This window comes from Scylla paramamosain, chromosome 34 (assembly GCF_035594125.1).
Source record: "Scylla paramamosain isolate STU-SP2022 chromosome 34, ASM3559412v1, whole genome shotgun sequence".
NCBI classification, from domain to species: Eukaryota; Metazoa; Arthropoda; class Malacostraca; order Decapoda; family Portunidae; genus Scylla; species Scylla paramamosain.
The window spans coordinates 4,529,286-4,551,108 of NC_087184.1; the positions used below are offsets into that span (position 1 = coordinate 4,529,286).

At 38.7% G+C, this 21,823-nt stretch overlaps 1 protein-coding gene across 1 annotated transcript; it reads right to left on the bottom strand.

Moving 5' to 3' along the window:
• Positions 1 to 454: 454 nt before the first annotated feature.
• Positions 455 to 1,776, bottom strand: LOC135089945 (uncharacterized). Its single transcript, XM_063986135.1, has 2 exons — positions 1,528 to 1,776; positions 455 to 1,371 (listed from the first exon to the last, which is right to left on the bottom strand). Exons 1-2 carry the CDS (start codon positions 1,678 to 1,680, stop codon positions 1,162 to 1,164), a joined length of 363 nt encoding a protein of 120 aa, XP_063842205.1. The 5' UTR covers positions 1,681 to 1,776; the 3' UTR covers positions 455 to 1,161.
• Between the last annotated feature and the right edge of the window lie 20,047 nt (positions 1,777 to 21,823).

Consider the following 21,823-nt stretch of genomic DNA (forward strand, 5'->3'; position numbering starts at 1 on the left):
TAGTGTGTTGTTGACATCTTGGCAGCTGGGCTGTGTTCTTTGCCTCGCCTCCATGAGTAGGCTGCTACCTTGTTTTGTTACTGCAATCATGTAGGATATTGATTTTTTACTATTATTATTGCTTGCTTTTTGTTCTGCTGTACTGCTAACTTGCTTTAAACATTAAATCCAAAAAATTATTTTTTTTCTTAAATATGCCCTGCTGAAATGGGGGTACGTCTTACATGTCATTAGATATGGTATGTATTTTAGTATCAAGCAGTGTTTAAATTATTTTATACAGCCCCATCAATATACTGTATAATATGCCAATAGCAGTAGTTTTTTTTTTTTTTCATAGAAATGGATTAATCATTTTCCTTTTATTTCATATGGGAAAATTTGTTTGATATACATCCTGTTTGGTGTAAGTCCAAGGATCTGGAACAGATTAAGGGCATATACTGAGGTATCACTGTATGTGAGTTTGGTGAAATAAAACAACCATGAGCCAAAATCCCTTGTTTTGTAGGAAATTCACAAAATTTAGTGTTTTCCAAAAGAATTGTGACTTTCTTATCACAATAAGAACCTCTTCACTATTCTAGTTAAGCTTCTTGGAATGTGTCAAGTTCCTGAACTATTACCTTGTCTCAATGCTTGGCAAAGATGGTTGCCCTTGACCATCCAGCCTTTGCCATGATGTGTGTAATCTTTACAGCCATGGCCTTAGTCTTTGACGCTGTAGCTGGCCGAACACAACCAGCTGAGTACTTTCCTATGTCTGCTCCTGACATATTAAGCATTAACCTAATCCATCTTGCAACATTGTCTTTTGTTACATTTTTGTGTGGCTTCATAACACTAATGAGTAGGTGCCCATTTTCTTGATCAACACTATATCCTAAGTGTTCAGTCTGTTCAGGATACATTTTCAATGTTTTATACACACACAGTCTTTTTTATCTTTAGTGTATGCTTTAAAACCTCACAAACTGCACATTGGATTTTGGCTAACATTATTTAATATTGCCCCCTAACCAAACACAAATAGAATCAATCCATGCCAATGCTAAAGTTCTTTAACATTGACAAATGTAATGTTTGCACTCTGGCTTCTTGCATGAGTATCATTAGCATCACTAGTTTTAGTGTTAGGTCTTTTAGCGGAAGATTGCATAATCATTCCATAGTTCTCAGTTTCTGCAGCACCAGCTTGACATTCCAGGTCTCTGTATATCTAGGTTTTGATGGTCTCAAGTTGAATACCCCTCTCAAGAGCCCTGTTGACAAGAGGGTAGTATCCCATTCTGCAGCTGTCCACACCACAACTATCCCTAGTGAGGGAAGAGCTCCCCTTTCTGTGTTGACAGAGTCATAGCCCCCACCTCTCTGGAAAAGTGTTTGAGAGGAAATTTACAATATCTGTTTTATCAGGACTAAGGGGATTAATGTGCCATCTTCCACAAAATTGTATCCATTTGTTGACATGTGGGCAATACTGTTTTCCAGTCACTGGTCTCAAGGAAGCCATGATGATGTCTGTACCTGCTGCAGGTATGCCATGTTTTCACAGCTGTTGCCAGACAGTAGATATGCCATCAGCCTGGTGTGTTTCATTATGGGGTGTTCATCTGCTATCAATGGCTGCCACAACACATTCTTCCATCTCATTATTAGCCATGGTTCTTTGATGAGCATTCTGAATAGTCCCCATCCATGACTGGGATGTCCACAGTGGCACAATCAATCACTTTTCTGAAGGCATCTGGGAATCAAGGCAAAAGGGGGAGAAAATGTAGATTAGATTAAACTGTGAACATCTTATTGAAAACCATTGAAGTATTCTGGTTTCAGGTCAGGTTTCCTTGAATAAAAACAAGGTACTTGTTTATTCAGCCTTCAGGCAAACATATCAATGCTTGGGGCTTCAAAAATTCTGCGAAGTTCTCAAAAAATGGTCTCATTCAATTTCCATTCATGTCTGTTATTAAACTTTTGAGATGCATTGTCTACTATGAAATTAACTTTACCAGTTATGTGAGAGCATGTAATTGAAACATCATTTACTGCCCACCATTTCCAAATTTTGAGGTACATGTTATTACATGTTGTAGATTTCGTGCCTCCCATTTCATTTACATAATTCACTGCAGTCTTCTTATCACAAAATATCTTAATGTGTTTCTCTCTGATCTGATGTGCAATTGCTTTCACTACCAGTAAAATGGCTTTGAGTTCCTTTGAATTGATGTGCATTTCTTTTCTACTATTGATCATCTTCCATTAATTTTCTGATGATTTAGGTAACTACCCCAACCAAAATGTGACACATCAGTATATAAGTCTATTTCTGTACCTGACCTGTAGGTTTTTTTTGCATTGCACTGCAATATGATTTATCCACCAAATCAGATCTGTTTTCATTTCATATGTGATAGCCATCCATTTCTCAAAGTTACCTTTTTCTTTCTCTAATGCTGAAATTTTAGCAGCTCTCAACTTTCTATAATGTAGTTTCTACAGTTCTACTGTTGGAATTGCAGCGACTAAAAGCCCAATTTCTTTGGTCACATTCCGGATTTTGTCTTTATTACTATGAAATAGCTGAATGTTTGCAACTTCAAACTATTTTCTCTTTCCTCCATTCAGGTAAGATAACTGTCGTTGTCTCTGAATCAGTGACATTCCTCAAATATTTCAAACGTTTTGTAGATATTAGGACTGATTTATTATCATTTATACAGAATCCCTGATTTCTTAACTTCCATTGTTGAATGTATACTCATAGCATTCTAATGAACTGTGGGATATAAGTGTGTTGTCAGTGAAACTGGTAATGGTGTATCTGATCTCTCTCAGTGCAGCAAAAATATATTTCATTAGTTTGGTGAACAGACATAGACCTTTTGCAGTCCCATTAGGAAGATGGGTAAACTGATAAATATTTCTTGCCATTTAAAGCAAAGAAATTTTTGTTGCTCTTCAGCTACTTTGACAGAGTAGTATGCTAGATCAACTGAGGCCATGTAATTACCCTTGTTAATAAGCCAAATTGCCTGTTTGAAATTTTCCTTTTTGAAATATTAGTAATTAAACATCATCCTAAAACCTCCATCCTTTTTCCTCTGCAGAAAAAATTGGGGATATAATTTTTTCCTCCTGTTTGTGTGTTTCCTCAATAACAGTTATAACACCATATGTACAACCTTCCCAGAAATTCTAATGAAGCTGAGGTGGCACTAAAATAATACCTAGATGTTAACCACCAGTATAGAATTCTTTTTAATAACCAACAAAACTATGAGGCATCTCTCACAATTATCTTATTTCCAATACCAAAGTGTTTTATTAGATTTGGAGGAAAAAAAGGGTTGGCAAACCTAATATTGGTCCCTTAAAGTCTCCATCCAGGCAGGTTGTCCATGATGCCAATGCTCTGAGTGAATTATTTGCAACCTCCTTTGTATCTCTGTACACATCAGGCACTCCTGAGTCCCAAGATCCACATCAAGAATCTCATGGTACTATTTCAGACCTTGTCATTACCACTGACAGTGTTAGGCTTGCATTTAGCAAACTAGACAACTCTGTCTAGTTTGCTCTCTGGCTGCAGACAGCATTTAACCTATTCTCTTCATATCTTGTATTTCTGTATTGGTGTATTCACTTTTATGAAACTTCCATTTTTTCTACAATACTGGCACTTTACCTTAGATATGGAAAATATTCCAGGTTATACCAGTTTTCAAGAAAGGCTCCTGTTATGACATCCTGAATTATAGAGCTGTGTCCCTAACTTAAGTTTGTGCCAAATCATTGGAACATATAATCACTCAACTTATCTATGAATATATTAAATCTCATGATCTTTTTATTAAGGACCAATTTAAGTTTAGATCAGGTAGATCAGCAAAGAACCAGCTAATATTAACTTACAAGATCATCACCAAATAGGTGGACTAAAACTATAATGGTGAACTTATATTATTTGACTATTCAAAAGCCTTTGAATAGTCAAATAATATAAGTTCACCATTATAGTTTTAGTTTTGATTTTGTTTGTGACACTGTAATGATAACTAAGCTGCAGCATCTGGGAATCAGGAGTCAGCTCAGTAAAGTGTATGAGGATTACAGGTTGTGAGTGAGGATAAGTCATGCTCATAGCATTGCTCAAGTAAAAGAGGAGTAAAAATAACAACACACAGCTTGTTGGCATTACAGGGAATCCTTAAAGAATGAGGTGAAGGCTCTAACTGAACACAACTTGGAGAATATAAAGCAGTGGTTCCCAAACTTTTGCAGGCTGGCGCCCCCTTGGCTCCCCGGTGAATTCCTAGCGCCCCCCGCCCACACACACACAGACACATATGGAAACAAACACCTCTTTCTTGATATTTGGTATGCTGCAATTTGAAAAGAGAAAGGTTAAACACAAATGTGTATTTCACAAATAAAACCCAATTTAGTAAACCAATTTATTTTTTAGCAGTTTTAACTGTTTCAGCAACATGGAATGGTAAATAAACATTCCACCAGTAACCTTCATTGTCTCACACTTAATATTAATGGGATGGATGTGCTTGGTGCAGGGACATAAGCTTCTCAACATCAGGCTGGAACTCACTAAGAAGAAGTCGTAGATCCCCGTGGTCAGTAATTTTCAGTCGGTTTCTTTGCTTGGAAAGAAGCAAGGCGACTGCATTGAAGCCCCGTTCTACTAAATACGATGTTGGGAAGGCAATAAAGTACATCTTGACCATGTTCCACAGCACTTGATAGCAGTCAGAGATTTTTTTTTGTAACCAAAAATCTTGATATGACTTTTTGAACTTTTGCCTTAGCTCAATGTCATTTTGAATTGAAATCAGTTCTTCCTCTGCCACTCCAGTTTCCTCACCGTCGACATTTAGGAATGGATTGATCACCCAGTCTGGTATTTCAAGCAATAAAATGTCCTCAAATCTCTCAGACATGTCTCTGTGCAGTTCATCCAGGTGTGTACAATACACTTGAAGGTCATCGTCTGGTATGCCTTTTTCCTTATCCAATTTAGAGAGGCTTGGGAACTGGTAGAGTGCATGATGAGCTATGTTTCGTTTGAATAACTGTAACTTGGCCAGGAAGGTGGAGATAGCTGATTTGACTTTAATTAGGTTAGCCTCATTTCCTTGCAGCTGCAAATTAACTTCATTGAACTTTGTGAATATATCTGCCAAATAAGCAATGTCATGCTTCATGTTTCTTAGTTCATCACACAGAACAGAATTGGATTCTTGGAAGAATTCAACAACTGTATCAAACAGTGAATAGAAACGTCTCAGGCAATTTCCCTTTGACAGCCATCTAACTTCTGTGTGCAACACTAAACGTTCAAACTCTTCATCATTATCAGTGCAGAGCTGTCGAAACAGTCGGGAATTGAGGGCATGTGCCTTGATTTTATTTACTGCTGTGATAACAGTACTCATTGATTTGTGTAGTCTACCACTCAGGTTTTTTGTGACCAGATGCTGCCTGTGGATTACACAGTGCACTGTAAGTACTCCAGGTACAGCTTTTTTCAAGAAACTAATGAAGCCAAGATGATGACCTACCATTGATGGTGCCCCATCTGTTGCACAAGCAAGAATGTTAGAAAGTGGGATGTCTTTCTCTTTGAAAAAAACATCAACGACACAAAATACTGACTCCCCTTTTGTGTCTGTTTCAAGCTGTCTTGCAAATAACAGCTCTTGAACCAAGCTTTCATCTTTGACGAAATGAACATAAGAGCGGCCAGAGTGGCGTGCGGTAATCGGACCCTGATGCGTCGTCCACTGACTCGTCCTGCTGCACGTGTTGTGTACAAATCGTCAAACAAACGTTCGAACTTCTGACTTCGACTTCGGACTGCCGCCCCCCTACCGCCCCCTTCTTCCTCACCGCCCCCCTGGGGGCGGTACCGCCCACTTTGGAAACCACTGATATAAAGGGAATAGAAGAAACAAGCAATGAAGTGGAAAATATAGAGTAAAATTTTAAAAAGTATACGATACTTACTGTAGGTCAGTTGAAGTATGCAATTTTATGAGGCAAATCACCTCTGCTGGTGGGAGCTTTCACACGAGATGAGCTGCACTGCGCCACAGCACCAGACTTTAAAGACCATGATCACTCCACATGACACAAAATTTAGGCCTGTAATAACCATAACAAAATGCCCAAAAAAAAGAAAGAAAAGGGGGGAAGAGGAGGGCATGTGAAAGCTCCCCCCAACAGAGGTGATTTGCCTTGTAAAATTACAAGCATACTTCAAATGACCTATGGTAAGTCTTGTATGCTTTTTAAATTTTATGTCATCAAATCCCCTGTGCTGTGATGAGCATTCCCATGAGGTTTTGAAGCCACATAAGTGTCTTATCTGAATGTAACTACTTGATTTGGATCCCTGTCACTAGAACACATGCATTGTTGAAAAGAAACATGAATGAGCAAAGAAAGCATTCATTAATGGCAGTTACATGAGTTGTACTGTGCCCAAGGAACATGGGAAATTTGTATAAATGTAGAAAACCAATAATTATACCCTACAAATAACTTATTAAATACACCCTAATAAGGCCCAAACCACATCACAAATAGAGGAACATGAACAATTTGTATATAAAACACCAGTCACCCAAGTAAGAGACATCAACAGTAAAGGTGAAACACAGCCTCCTGAAAAGGGTCTGATCCCTTAACAATTTGTTTATCATAAAATTTTGCAACTGTGGTCTGTTGAGTCTACCCAGCTTTTGCCATGATACATTCAATAGGTACCACCAAATCCTTTGCCTTTGAAGCTGCTGCCAGTTTAATGTTGCCTGCTGTGAAAATAGAGGTGTCAGTCCCAGCCCTGCCCTACACAACTTTAATCCATCTCACTATAGTATCCTCAGAGACAGGCTTGTGAGGTTTAACAAAACTGATGATTAACTTATTCACTGCCTTTGGGATGTTGGGCCTGAGCAACTCTGTTTGGGTAATGTATGTGCACAGGGCCTCACACACACAGAGGCTAGCATCCTTTGCATAAGCCTTAAAAATAACACTTTGAATATTAAAGTTAGGTCTGCATTGTTTAATGTTGTCCCCTAACTGGACGGAGATAGAAGATTCTTCAATGTGAATTCCGTTAGGCACAAGCAAGTGAAGTGTTTGTATTCTGGCTGTCTGAGTCAGTGCCATCAGCATAACTAGCTTGAGTGTGAGTTCCTTTAAAGAAAGTGTAGTCAAGGGGTACATAGAAGTGTGTGAAGTACACCCCATGTCTTGGTGTACCGAGGCTTTGGAGGCCATAGGTTGAACACCCCCTTTAAGAAGCTGTTCATGAAGGGATGGCTACCCACTGGGGAATCCATTTACCACAATGCCCAATGTTGACAGTGCACCTCTCGCTGTGTTAATAGAATTATAACCCACACCCCTGTGGAAAGTAAAGGTCGAGAAGTTTATAATGATTGGCACAGTGGGATTAAGGGGATCGATGTCCCCTTGACAACAAAATTGTGACCATCTCTTAAGATGTGGTTGGTACTGTTTTTCTGTACCTGGCTTCCAGGATGCCATGATGATATCTGCACCATTTTTTTTTTTTTTTTTTTTTTTTTTTTTAGTAGGGATACTGGCGAAGGGCAACAAAAATCCAGTAAAAAGAGCCCACTGAAATGCCAGTCCCAGAAAAGGGTCCAGAGCGGTATGCCTCGCTCTTGGAGGGACTCCCGGACAGAAGGCATGCCATCAACTGAGTGTGCCTCATGAGGGGGTGCCCTTCTGGTGAGGACGAGTGCATCAGATGTCCCTCCACTTCCTGACCAGCCTGAGGTAATCGATCAGCTTGCCGAGTAGCATACCCATCCATGGCTGTGACATCCAAACCGGAACCACTATCCACACCTTTGCCTGTTCTGCCTGCATTTTCTGCAAGCACCTAGAGATCAATGAAAAAGGTGGGAAAAGATAAGGAAGTGCAAACTTTGCCCAATTAAGAGAGAAGGCATCAAAGTAAGCTGCTTCTGGGTCGGGTTTCCAGGAGCAGAAAGGGGTGATGTGCTTGTTCAGCTGGGAAGCAAAGAGATCAATAGAATGGTTGCTAAAGATAACACAGATCAGCCTAAAAATGTGGACATGTGGAACATGAGAACAGGTCACCCAAGCATTGTTAACAACATTGCACACCAGTCCAATATTAAAGTGGAGTTGTCATTACAGAGTAGTGACGTGGTGCTACCCATTTCCTTGCCATAGGTTACAGCCGTAGTGTTGTCGCAAAAAACTTTAATGTGTTTACCCCTTAACTCCTGGCTAAAGGTTTGAAGAGTAAACAAAATTGCTTTAAGCTCCAGCACATTAATGTGTAAAAGGCTCTCCTCTAAAGACCAACTACCACCTGTATACTGATGGTTAAGGTAACCACCCCAGCCAACTGAGGAGGCATCTGTGAACAATTCAATGTCTGTGGCTGACAGAAAAATGTCCCTGTCCTGAACAGCAGCATTAGAGCACCACCATCGGAGTTCTGTTTTCATTTCCTCCGAAATGGTGATCCTAGCATCAGTTACCCTGTTCTTGCTTTAATGCATCAATTTTGGCTCTTTCAAGTTTCCTGTAGTGAAGTTTACTGAGCACAACCACTGGAGTGGCAGCAACAAGAAGACCAATGACATAGGCCACTTGTCTAATCGAAGCTTCGTCCCTGCACAAGAGTGCCTCACAACCTTGAACTAAAGACACTACTCAACGTTTGGTCAGGGAAATTTTCATGCTGTCTGTGTCAATAATGTTGCCTAGATATTCAATCCATTTAGTTGGGACCAGAACTGACTTGCTCTCATTGATACAGAAGCCCAATTTCCTCAAGAGAGCAATAGTATTATGCATGCCCACAAGGCAACTGGACATTGAACTACTGCAGATAAGAGAGTCGTCAATGAAACTGGTGATTGTGAGACCCTTATTCCTTAGAGAAGAGTAAACCAGCTTCATGACCTTGGTGAAGATCCAAGAGTCTTCTGATACCTCATTTGGGAGACAAGTGAATTGATTAGTTATGCCTTGCCAGTTGAAACAAAAACTGTTGTTCTTTTGCAATCTTAATCGAATAGTAGGAATGTCTCGAATCCACAGAAGCAAGAAAGTCACCTGCAGTAATGAGTCTGATGGCATGTTCAAAGTCCTCCATCTTAAAATGTTTGTATGGGATATGAGAATTCAGTTCAGAATTCTAAGTTCAGAACCATCCTATATTCCCCATTCTTTTTCTTCCTCAGAAAAATTGGGGAGATAATTTGCTCTTTCTTCCTATGTGTAACTTTAATGACCTTAAGCGCCAACAATTTATTGATCTCCCCATTAATAATGTCTTGCTCTGCTTTATTGAACCTGTACTCAAGATTGCCAAGAAATAAATGTGTAATATCATCCACATTAATATCTAGATGTTAGTGCTCTCCTACATCCAAAATAACAGGGTCACTATTAATGGAACACCATTCATGAGCAAAGTAGTGAAGCCTTCCACCCACAAAACATTCACTTGCCTGATTTGCTGCCGAGGCTTCAAGCTGCCCTGGCTCTTGGCATTTTTTGAGTCTGTTTTGGGGAATGCAGAGGAAGATCATTGATCACCCCTGAAGCTTCCAAAGACCATAAGGCTGGAACCTTGAAGAGAACCCCTTGAAGTTAGCCGAGGCCCCAAAACCTCTTGATCTACTTGGATGTAATTGCATTCTTATTAAGCTTCACGGATTCCTTGATATGCTTCACAGACTGGGAGATATCATCACCAAAGAGGAACCAATTCATCATTACCATCACTACCGTCTTGGTACAAAGATGAGTAAATCTGTGATTAATTTCACTTTTCATGATGTAACGCCTTGCTAAATTATTCCTGAAGTTGGTATTGCCCAACAAGGTCAGGACATCATTGATCATACCCACTTCATGGGCCACCACTGGGTGATTGTCTTCCTGGGCCACTTTATTGAGGACTAACAGTGACTTGGTAATAATAGTCGCTGCCCTCAGGATATCCTTGTTAACCTTCTTCAAGCAGAAATCAGTCTTTTTAACTTCCCCCTAAGTGCATCCAGGATCTGAGGGTTGGACTCCACTGGAGCAAGGGCAGGACAATTGGAAGGTCTCATTACAATCTCATCTTCACAGATAGACTTGTAGTTGTCCTCCCGTAGACCACTGTCAAACAGGAAGCTAACCATGTCTGCCACCTTACTGTCAATTTCGTCCGAAACAGTCTCGGGCAGGACAAATGCCTTGGCACCCAGCTGTAAGGTACTATCACTTGAGCCTGGCACACAATCATCATCAACTTCACTACTGGCCTCTAAAAATCCCAAGAAACTAGCAGGGAAACCGAAATGAGTCGGCCCATGAGAGGGGCCAGCACCATCATCAACCATTTGAGGCCGTGGAGGGGAAGAAGCAGCAGTCACCTCCAGCAACCATGAAGGAGGGAAAGGGGCCTGCCTGTCCACTTTTAACTGGGCAATCTCACCCCTCAGCTCTGCCAGAGTGTCCAGAACCACATTCCATTGGGAAGGAGGGACCGAAGTATGTGTTGCCGCGGGAAGAGGGCAGGAGGGGGTGTTAACTTCACCTGAAAGGCAAGGCCCATGACGAGATGAGTGCTTGGCCACCCTCCCGCTGGCACCAAGAGCAGCACCCCCACTGGAGCTACTGCCTCTGCCTCTAAGATCATTGGAAGATCTACAGGCCCCCATCCAGTTTACATCTGAGTTTACATGAGTTGTGTATTGATTTATTTTGATATCCATTAAAGTTTTATTTGTATGTTTTATGTTTGTTTACCTGGCAGGATATTTTTTTAGTTTTCACTCCAATGGTGAAGTTAAGGTGAGCCTAGGCTGGCTGGGGGGCAGCTGGTACTTCATTACATAAAGGTGGCACAATACAAATCCTTTTATAACATCATAACAGAGTATAGATATAACTCAGAGAATCACGATATCTATTCAAATTACCATTCCCTTCTGTTTTCTTATCAGTCAAGAATGTAAAAGATGTAGCATTATCTCTTCCTGCGTTTCTTGGCAAGCAGGATAAAGTGCCTCTGGAAAGTTCCCTGGAAGTTTATGAGGCTCATGAGCTCTTCCCTCAGCTGCAAATGACCTGCAGGACAGACAAGGAATGGCTCATGTACTCCTCATCTGGTAACAAAAGAAACTTATTAGTATCAGAACTCATCACCATCATCATCACTGTCTTCACCAACATCACCTCAGAGACCTCATAAACAGCTCACCACAACTGATCACTACCATCAACATCATTACTGACACCACCTTCACCACAAGCAACTCATTAGCATCACAACCCTTCACCATCACTATCTTCACCTCTTTCACAAGAAACTCATCACCACCACCACCACAATACAAGCACCACACATTGGTAACTTCACCGTCTCCTGTAAACTGCGAGTGGTGGGTAAAGGAATGGTAACAGTCCTGCAGTAACCACAACACAGCCAGTACTCACTGTAGTTAAAAATAAAAGCAGCAAACACATGATGGAAGAGGACCCTGACTTGCTCCAAGGGTAGGGTGGCTGGAGGCTCCTTCCACACAAAATGTTTCCACAGAGGCACCACTGTTGTGGCCAGTCTGTGTATCCTCTTCCTGGTGTTTCTGCAGGCCAAGCAGAACCAACATCTGCACAGGGGAGCTAAAGTTAACTATGCATTTTTATTACTAGTAAATAAGTAAGTAAAATACAGTGTTCCCCTGCATATTCACAATTCAGTATCCATAGTTTTGCATATTTGCTGATTTTTACCAATGTTCCCACCAGCTCAGTCTTCTGGCCTTGTGTGGATTATTCTTTCAATTACCATAAATTACAGTAAACCCTTGATATAACAAACACATATGGTGGAAAGGTGCAATGCTAAAGATGAAAATTTGTTATATCCAGAGAGAGAGAGAGAGAGAGAGAGAGAGAGAGAGAGATGTAGCTGTGTGACAGCCAGTGATTTAACAACTCTCTCTCTCTCTCTCTCTCTCTCTCTCTCTCTCTCTCTCTCTCTCTCTCTCTCTCTCTCTCTCTCTCTCTCTCTCTCTCTCTCTCTCTCTCTCTCTCTCTCTCTCTCTCTCTCTCTCTCTCTCATTAATCATGATATAGCATGAAGTCAGCATAGCTGGATGTGTCAGTCAAAACACCCAGATATTTACATTCCTCAGGCCCCTTTCACACAGCACTACAATTGGCCACCACTGGTCTCCCCAGTGTGAAATGGTCAGGTAACTGCAAGCAACCAGTGACTGCCATTCATTCTTGCCATCCTTTTTCATGCTTGTCAATTGAAAGAATGGCATCAAAGGAGGAGCTGCTTCTCTTTGCTTTGCTGACAAGGAAAAGGGGAGACATTTTCAAAAGAGACAAATACATGTATATCAGATTCTATCATCTAGAAAGGACAGAAGCCTACATCATACACTTTACAGTGAATTATGTGCTAATGAGAAGAAAAATCTTCAATTTTTTTCATCTGAGCAAGCTTTCACTTGAGGAGCTTTTCAACCTCAGGTATTCCTCCTCTCAGTCTCATTGCTGTAAACTTCAGTGGATGGATACCAAATAGATTGGCATTTTCTACTTCACAAATAAGGTATTCTATGTTCACCTTCTCCACAATCTTTTGCCCTCCATCATAAAGGGCTGGTCCTTTCAAAATGTGGCTAACACTGAAAAAAAAGGATTATGGACAACAGCAGCATCAATTGATGGCTTTGTATAAGAGCTCCCATTTGAAACAATGCCCTAAAGTGAGTGGCAGTCACTAGTTGCGAGAGCATGCCACCATCAGTGGTAATTACCTGTCCATGCAACTGTGGTGGCCTTGTATGAAAGGCTCCATTGCAAACAACGGGAGGTAACTAGTGGCAGCCACCAGTGGTGTCGTGTGAAAGGGGCCCTAAAGGGTAAGAACATAAGAACATAAGAAATAAGGGAAGCTGCAAGAAGCGACCAGGCTTACACGTGGCAGTCCCTGTATGAAACACTCCTACCTATTTCCATCTGTTATCCCCATCCATAAACTTGTCTAATCTTCTCTTAAAGCTCTCTAGTGTCCTAGCACTAACTACATGATTACTGAGTCCGTTCCACTCATCTACCACTCTATTTGAGAACCAATTTTTTCCTATCTCCTTCCTAAACCTAAATTTTTCAAGCTTGAACCCGTTATTTCTTGTTCTACCCTGGTTGCTGATCCTAAGAATTTTGCTTACATCTCCCTTGTTATAACCCTTATACCACTTAAAGACTTCTATCAGGTCCCCTCTTAACCTACGTCTCTCTAGAGAATGTAAATTTAACCGCTTCAACCTCGCTTCGTAAGGAATACTCCTCATCCCCTGTATCCTTTTAGTCATTCTCCTCTGTACTGATTCTAATAGACCTATATCTTTCCTGTAATGTGGGGACCAGAACTGCACAGCGTAGTCTAGATGAGGTCTGACCAGCGCCAAGTATAACTTTAATATTACTTCCGGCCTTCTACTTTTAACACTCCTAAAAATGAATCCTAGTACCCTATTTGCCTTGTTTCTGGCTTCTATGCATTGTTTCCCTAGACGGAGTTCAGAGCTAACTATAACTCCTAAATCTTTCTCGTACCCTGTACCTACCAGAGTTTGGGTGTTTAATGTGTACCTATTGTGTGGGTTTCCTCTACCTACACTAAGCACTTTGCATTTATTGATATTAAACTGCATTTGCCATCTATCCGTCCATTCATTATATCATGAAGATTGGGGAGAGAGGAATCAAATGTAATCTACATGAGAACCTGTGCCAGAGGCCTCGTGCAGAATCACAGAGTTCTTCAGTCCTCATAAATATCACATATATTGCATATATACATATTATATATCAAGAAAAGAAAACTTCAGTTACTTCTCACCAGGATGATCTATGAGCTTTAATCTTACAAATAAAAATAAGTAAATAAATAATATCATCAATTAACTAGTTAGTAAAACAAAAAAGTTTATGAGTAAAATATTAAAGCAATACGGAATAACAGCAAGTAGAATCATTATCACACAAATACACACACAGATGACACCAAGATAATGAGGAAAGTGACAAACCATGAAGATTGTACTGTCCTGCAATAAGATCTTGATAGGATAAATGTAAATGACTTGTAAATGGCAAATGAAATTTAATGCTAAGAAGTATAGCTAGATGGAATAGGGAGTTTGGTAAACTAGTGAGTGTCACCAGGCCACAGCACCAAACATGTTCCCTTCTCATACATAGGAGCTGTGTCAAATGCATCTACTGTGTCACTCTACATATGTGCATAAAGATGCAATGAGCTTATATAATATACTTTTCTGCACAATTCCTTCTAAGTAGTAACACTGGTAAAATTGAACTGCATTCATGAACAAAACTATTTAAGTTGATTTTCTAGTGAATATGGGAATTTGATTTATTTGGTCATCTTGATGTTTCCAAAAAAAGTATAACATTGATCAGAAGCATATTAATGTCCACGACAGTAAAAATGAAGACAACATGTCTCTGCCACTTAAAACTCCAAATTGCATAGATCAACTTCCTAGAATATGAAAACAAATATTTTAATTGAAAATAAACAACTTGATTGTCCTGGCGAGAGTAATGCTGTATATTTAACAAAAAACAAACATCTGACTGGCCCGCCTTAGATGAAGTTAACAAACACATAGTTGGACAACCAGTTAATTCCTGCTGCATTGTCCATGCCACTACATGAACCAGTGGCTTCCTGTATTCCCCTGTTACACCAGAGTAGTCCTGAGAGATGTTTGTTTTGATGCTTGATTACTTTGCCATGTCATTCACTTTATGAAAGAGATGGTAAAATCCCCAAGAAAATGACTATATCCATACATCATGATGCTACTGGGTATGTTATGCTATACTATATAGTAGTCTTATTTTTTATCTTTTTCATTGTCCAAATCAATAGATTTTAGACTTGTAATATGCTGTATTTGAAATATTGAAAACTATTACTAAATAATCACAAAAAAATATTTCTGTTTTGGGCAACTTCTTTTAAAATCATTCATACAAGATATTTAAAACTTGATGCAGAATTTTTAAAGTATTATAACATTCACCTCCCCACTAACAGGCAAGGGCTCTTCACACAGCTGCAGGGTTTGGGGCACTTGTGTCGGGGAGAAGGACTTTACCTGGGCAGCACAGAACAGCTGCGGCTCTGACTCACCTGGTCACTCTCATTGAGAACAGTCACAGAGCAGGGAGAGGAAAACACACCTCTCCTTATGTCCACATATTACACAACAGTACACAAAGTCACTGTGTAATACAGTGACACACAGGCAGATACAGGGATAGCAGGCACTTGCACCATCACAGTCAGTCACTTGCAAACCCTACTTGCTTTTACTTGTCTCCTTTCCCACACGTCTTGACACATCATGGTCTCGATACTCTCTCTCTCTATCCCTCAGTGCCACAGAGTGCCTCAAACTCTGTCTGCCAGGCAGCACTTAACTACACATATTAACTACATTAACATTATTAACTACATATTAACTACATTAACTATATTAACACACTTAACTACACATACACATGGTGCTGTATAACAATTATTCCATGGTTAGCTAATCCTTATACGCACACACACACACACATAAAGAAAAAAGTAGAAACTGTTCAGAAAGGAAATGAGGAAATGAAGGCAAGTGTAAAGGATGTGGAAATGAGGCAAAATAGGTGATTAAATGAACGTAAATTTGAAGAAGAATCACTAGAGAAAATAATAAAACAGCAAGAAAATGAGGAAAAAAACCTGAGACAAAGTGGTAAATGTTATTAAAGAAGAAAAAAAAATGGTGAGACACTGTTGAATAATATAAACAAGTAATTGTATTTGGTTTAAAGGAAGAGAAAATAGTAAGCAGAATTCAAAGAGAGGAAAAGGAAAAGAACCTGTTGAATAAGTTACTGATAAAAGTGATGGGTGAAGACAATCAGGTAGTAAAGCAAGTGGAAGAGTTCCAAAGAACTGGGAAATATGAAGAAAAAAAAATGAGACCCATAAGGATAAGGTTTGCAACACAGGTACAAGCAGAAGTAATTAATAGATCTTGGAGGTTGTCTGGAGATGAAGAATATAAGAATGTATGTATAAACAGGGATATGGATGAGATTGAAAGGTTGAAGCAAAAGGAGCTGGTAAATGAGGCTAAACAAAAAAAAATAACAAAGAATGGAGGAGGAGAAGAAGTTTTTCTGGAGAGTAAGAGACATGAGAATAAAGAAATGGTACATCAAACAGTAAGTAAAATGTGTTATACTAATGTAAATGGATTAATGTCAACAAAGATGGAATTAAATTAGTTATTAAACAGAACTACACCGGATGTTGCTGTATTATGTGGGACAAAATGGAAAAACGAATGGGGAACTCCTGATATTGGTGATGATAAATATGATTTGTGGATGAAAAATATAAGTGACAAGGGAGGTGAAGTGATCATTCTGACTAAAAAGTGTGTTAAAGTGGAGAGGGTAATAAAAAGTGAAGACAGGTCTGAGATTCTACAAGTAATGATTAAAAGTGGACATGGAAGGATAATGAGTTATGTAGGAGTGTATGTGCCACCTATGACCAATGCTTGGTGAAGAGAAGAGCACGAAGAGATGCTGGTAGATGTGCTAAAAGGTCTTGAAAAGATAGTGATGGAAATTAGTGATATAGTTATTGTTAGTGATTTTGATTGTAAGGATATAAATTGAGAGACATTGACAACTACTGGAAGTGAAAACTCATGGAGTAATAGACTTAAACTGGGCAGTGGAAAACTTAATGACTCATTGGGTTGATTGTGATAACAGATTTAGTGGAAGTGGTAAACCATCAAGACTTGATTTTGTGTTTACCAAGGACATGGAAATTATTGAAACTATACACTATGATAGCCCTCTAGGTAAAAGTGATCATTTGTTAATGGAATTTAACTTGAAAAATAAAAATGTAGCCACTGATGAAATTCATAAGGTGAAATTTAAATATAGTAAAGCTGAATTTGAAAGATTAAGAAAATTTATTTTTGCCGTGGATTGGAAAGACTTTGAAGACACAGATGTTCAGAAAAAATGGGATAAATTTATAAGGATATATAATTCTGCTGGGGAGAAATTTGTACCTAGAGGAGCAATAAGATGTAGAAAGGGTAAAGAATGGTTCAATACAAAATGCAAAAAGGCAAGAAATTGTAATCTAAATGCTTGGAATAGATCGAAGAAGAGGAAAACTGAGAGCAGATGGGAGGAAATATTGATGCTAGAAATAAGTTCACTGAGAAAATAAGAATGGAGAGAAGAAACTATGAAAGAGATATAATAGATAAGTGTACAAATGAACCCAAACTGTTCTTTAGACATATTAATGAGAAGATGAAGAAGGAAGGTGTATCAAGGAAAAATCTATGAGGATGCACAGGACAAGGTAGAGGTTATGAACAATAGTTTCAGATCGGTATTTAAGGTGGAAGGGGAGTTTGATACTGGAAGGGATAAGTTGGTGAGGAATATACTAAGTACAGTCCCAGTCAGTTATGAGGAAATACTTAAGATGATGGAAGAACTTGATGTAAATAAAAACAACTGATCCAGATGGAGTATCAAACTGGATATTGAAGGAATGAAGAGAACAACTGGCTGATAAAATTCACAGTCTAGTGGTGACATCACTATCACAGGGAAGAGTAGCGAAAGATTGGAAGAGAGCAAATATTACACCGATATTCAAAGGAGAAAATAAGGAAAACCCATTAAATTATAGACCAGTATCCTTGACTAGTGTTGTAGGAAATATATGTGAAAGAACAAGAAAAGGAAAGATAAATGGAACACTTGGAAAATAAAGTTTTGGTAAACTGTCAATTTGGATTTAGGAGGGGAAGATCATGCTCCATGAACTTATTATTATTATCCTTTTATTCCAGGCTAATCGATATTGTGCGGGAGAGAGACGGATGGGTGGATGGTGTCTATTTAGACTTGAAGAAAGTGTTTGACAAAGTACCACACCGAAGATTGCCATGGAAAATAAGAAATTATGAAAAAAATTGAAGGAAGACTGGAGTGGATGCAGGATTATTTGGATAGAGAGATGAGAACAGTAATACAAGATCAGAATTCATCTTGGCTGAAAGTAACTAGTGGTGTCCCACAGGAATCAGTGTTGGGACCAATAATGTTTGTAATATATGTGAATGACATAAATGAAGAAATTAACAGTTATATGAACTTATTTGCAGATGATGCTAAGCTGATAAGGATAGAAAATGTAAATGACTGTATGGTATTGTAAGATGATTTAAATAAGATAAATAGGTGGAGTAAATTTTGGCAAATGGAATTCAATTTAAGTAAATGTAAAGTAATGGAGTTTGGTAAGAGTAAGAAAAATACAATATCATTATGAGATGGATGGTGTGAAGTTACAGAAATCAAAAGAGGAAGTGGATTTGGGAGTAACAGTTACTGAAAATTTGACTCCAGACAGACACATTGATAAAATTACTGGAGAGGCAATGAATTTGTTAAAAAGAGTAAGAATGGCATTCTCATATTTAGATGAAGGAATGATAAAAAAGTTGTTGATTTCCATGATAAGACCAAGATTGGAATATGTGGCAGTGGTGTGGTCTCCTCATATAAAGAGGAATATTGTAAAATTAGAAAGAGTACAAAGAGCAGTCATAAAGATGGTTCTGGAGTTGAGTAAGTTGACCTATGAAGAGAGATTAAGAATGTTGGAAACTCCTACCTTGAAAACAGGAGAGAGAGAGAGAGAGAGGGGATTTAATAAACATCTATAGAATGATAAAAGGTATGGAAAATGTGGACAAAGAATGTTTTATAACTTTAGACACCCAGAGTACATGGGAACACAGTAAGAAGCTGAAGAAAGTTAACTGTAGAAGAGACATCAAGAGGTATAGTTTTCCTCACAGAAGTGTGAACAAATGGAATGAACTCTGTGAAGACATTGCCAATGCTGTAACTGTCCATGCTTTTAAGACCAAACTGTATAGATATAGAGATGGGATACTATGAGATTACTTCCCTTCCATTAACCACAACTAGATAGATACACACACACACACACACACACACACACACACACACACACACACACACACACACACACACACACACACACACACACACACACACACACACACACACATGGACACAGACACCCTCATGACCCCAGGGCTTCAGAGGTCAACTGACAGGCTTATGTCAGCTCTCCTCCCATTAGCACTATAGATAATGATGCCAGTCTCTGAACAACGAGCAACACAACGCCACTAGCTAGATCACCCACATATGTACTCATATGTACTCACACATCTACTCATATGAAGCTACCTCATACACACAGAATGCTCATGTGTTCGTCTGTAGGGCTGCCCCATATACACATTTATGACAGTATCATAATGATGTTCTATGCATCTGTATGCACATGGGATTTACAATAACAATATTTTAGCTTATGTCAATAAGGGGCATGCAGTGGCGACAACATCTGGCAGATTAGTTCTGAAAACTCCCCATCCGGAAGGAGCAGTAGAATAAAAGGGAATTATTCATTAGCCAATGGTAGAATTAGTAAAACAACAGAAGAGAGAGACTTGGGAGTAATTATGACATAAGTTACTGCCTGAGAAGGACACAAATAAAATGACTCGAGAAGTGTATAACTTGCTCAGAAATATAAGAACGACCTTTACATACCTGATTAGGTTATGATCAAGAAATTGATAACATTGATGATATGACCAAGATTGGAATATGCAGTGTTGGTGTGGTCACCTGATTAGGTTATGATCAAGAAATTGATAACATTGATGATATGACCAAGATTGGAATATGCAGTGTTGGTGTGGTCACCAAGACTAAAGAAAGAAAGTTGAAAAACTTTGAAGTTGGAAAGAATACAGAGCTGTAATAAAAATACCAGCAAGACTGAACAATTTATAAAACTATGATTCGACACAAGTGAAAATAAGTCCTCAAGATGGCGGACTTAGCTGAAGAATCTTGTATCTCACTGGCACTGGCACTCCTGCTAAGTTTGGGTGGGAGGAGGAATAGCATTACTATAATCATAACAGTCAACATGGCAGAGGCAGTGGGACCATGGCAATGTCAACAGAGAAGTTTTCGCAAGTGCAGAGACGTCTTGATGGAACTGAGCGACTCAGTATTGATAAAGAGGTACCAGCTAGACCGTGCAGGAATTGTATACGTGACTAACTTGGTGTGTGATGCCCTAACAAGGAATAAACCCCTCATGCCAGAGATGAAGGTGATTATAACCCTGAGATATCTTGACACCAGGAAAATGGACCAATGTCCCAGTGGCAACTTAGGACCATCACAGCCAACAATAAGCAAGGTGATCAGGAAAACAGTATACCACTTGCAACCCATGACGTCCTGAAGAGGTGCATCAAGTTTCCGTTCACTCAAGAGGAAACTAGAGTGTAGGAGACTGAATTCAGACATATTGCAGGTTTACCTAGTGAGAATGGTGCCATAGATGGTACTCACATCAGAATAACAGCACCAAAAAAATATGAGGCAGAATATGTCAACAGAAGAAGACAGCACAGCATCAATGTCCAGGTATTGCTTCACACACATGGTAGATTTCTTGCTATTCGTATAAGTTCAAGGTGGCCAGGCTCTGTCCATGATGCAAGGGTTCTCAGGGAAAGTGAATTCTACCAAGGATTTGAGAGGGGGATGGTGCCAGCAGGATGCAACCTTGTGGTTGACAGTGGCTACCCCAGTAAAGTGGGTTATGACACCATATCTTCGACCTCAGCCTGTCCAACAGTCCAACTACAATAGGTAAGTTTTGCAACATTAATATCTGTCAAATTAGATAAATTTTTTTTTTTTTATTTATTCCATATTGCACATACTATATTTAATTTTTGGTAAATTTTCATAACAATTGCCAATTTGCTCTCATTTAAGATAATGAGTTAGATTAGGGTGCTATTATATAATTGTACTCATCTCATGGCAAAAAGTTCACAGTTAAGTACTGGGTCACATACAACACAGTGGTGTATATGTTTACTGCTGCAAATTGTTAAATCCTAAGATATTAATTTTTACCACATTTATCATTAAAGTAGGTCACTTTAAGTTTAGTTAATTTTTTAATCACATTTATTATTAAGGTAGGTTAGTTTAGGTTTTGTTTATTTTTTTTATCAAATTTATTGTTAAGGTAGGTTAGGTTAGTTTTAGTTAAGTTAGGTTTAGTTTATCAAATTTATCATTAGTGTAGGTTATGTTATATTTAGTTAGGTTTGCTTAATATTCTATCAAATTTATCATTAATGTATTTTATGTTACATTTAGTTAGGTTAGGTTTGCTTAATATTCTATCAAATTTATCATTAAGGTAGGTTAGGTTAGGTTTAATTAGGTTAGGTTTAGTCAAGCTCTGTTTTTTCTCTGTCATTCTTAAGGACAAAACTACATTTTTTCCTAGATTTTCATTTGCTTTGAATGAATCTAGTAACCATTTTCATCACAAAATAATTGGTTTGTGTGTGTGGTGTATAAAATAAAATAAATAAATGAAAAAAATACAATGTCAAACGCATTTTGTGGACTACAAGTCTTATTAATAAAGTTTTAAATTGAAAACTTGTAGAATGACAAAATTAGTGGTTGATTTATTATATATATATATATATATATATAT

What these genes read in the sequence shown, in the direction of transcription:
- LOC135089945 (XM_063986135.1), bottom strand. Translation starts at nt 1,680, where the DNA reads ATGCTCATCAAAGAACCATGGCTAATAATGAGATGGAAGAATGTGTTG. An exon ending in ACATGGCATACCTGCAGCAG is followed by an intron (nt 1,372 to 1,527) that starts GTACAGACATCA and finishes ACACTTTTCCAG; the next exon opens with AGAGGTGGGGGCTATGACTC.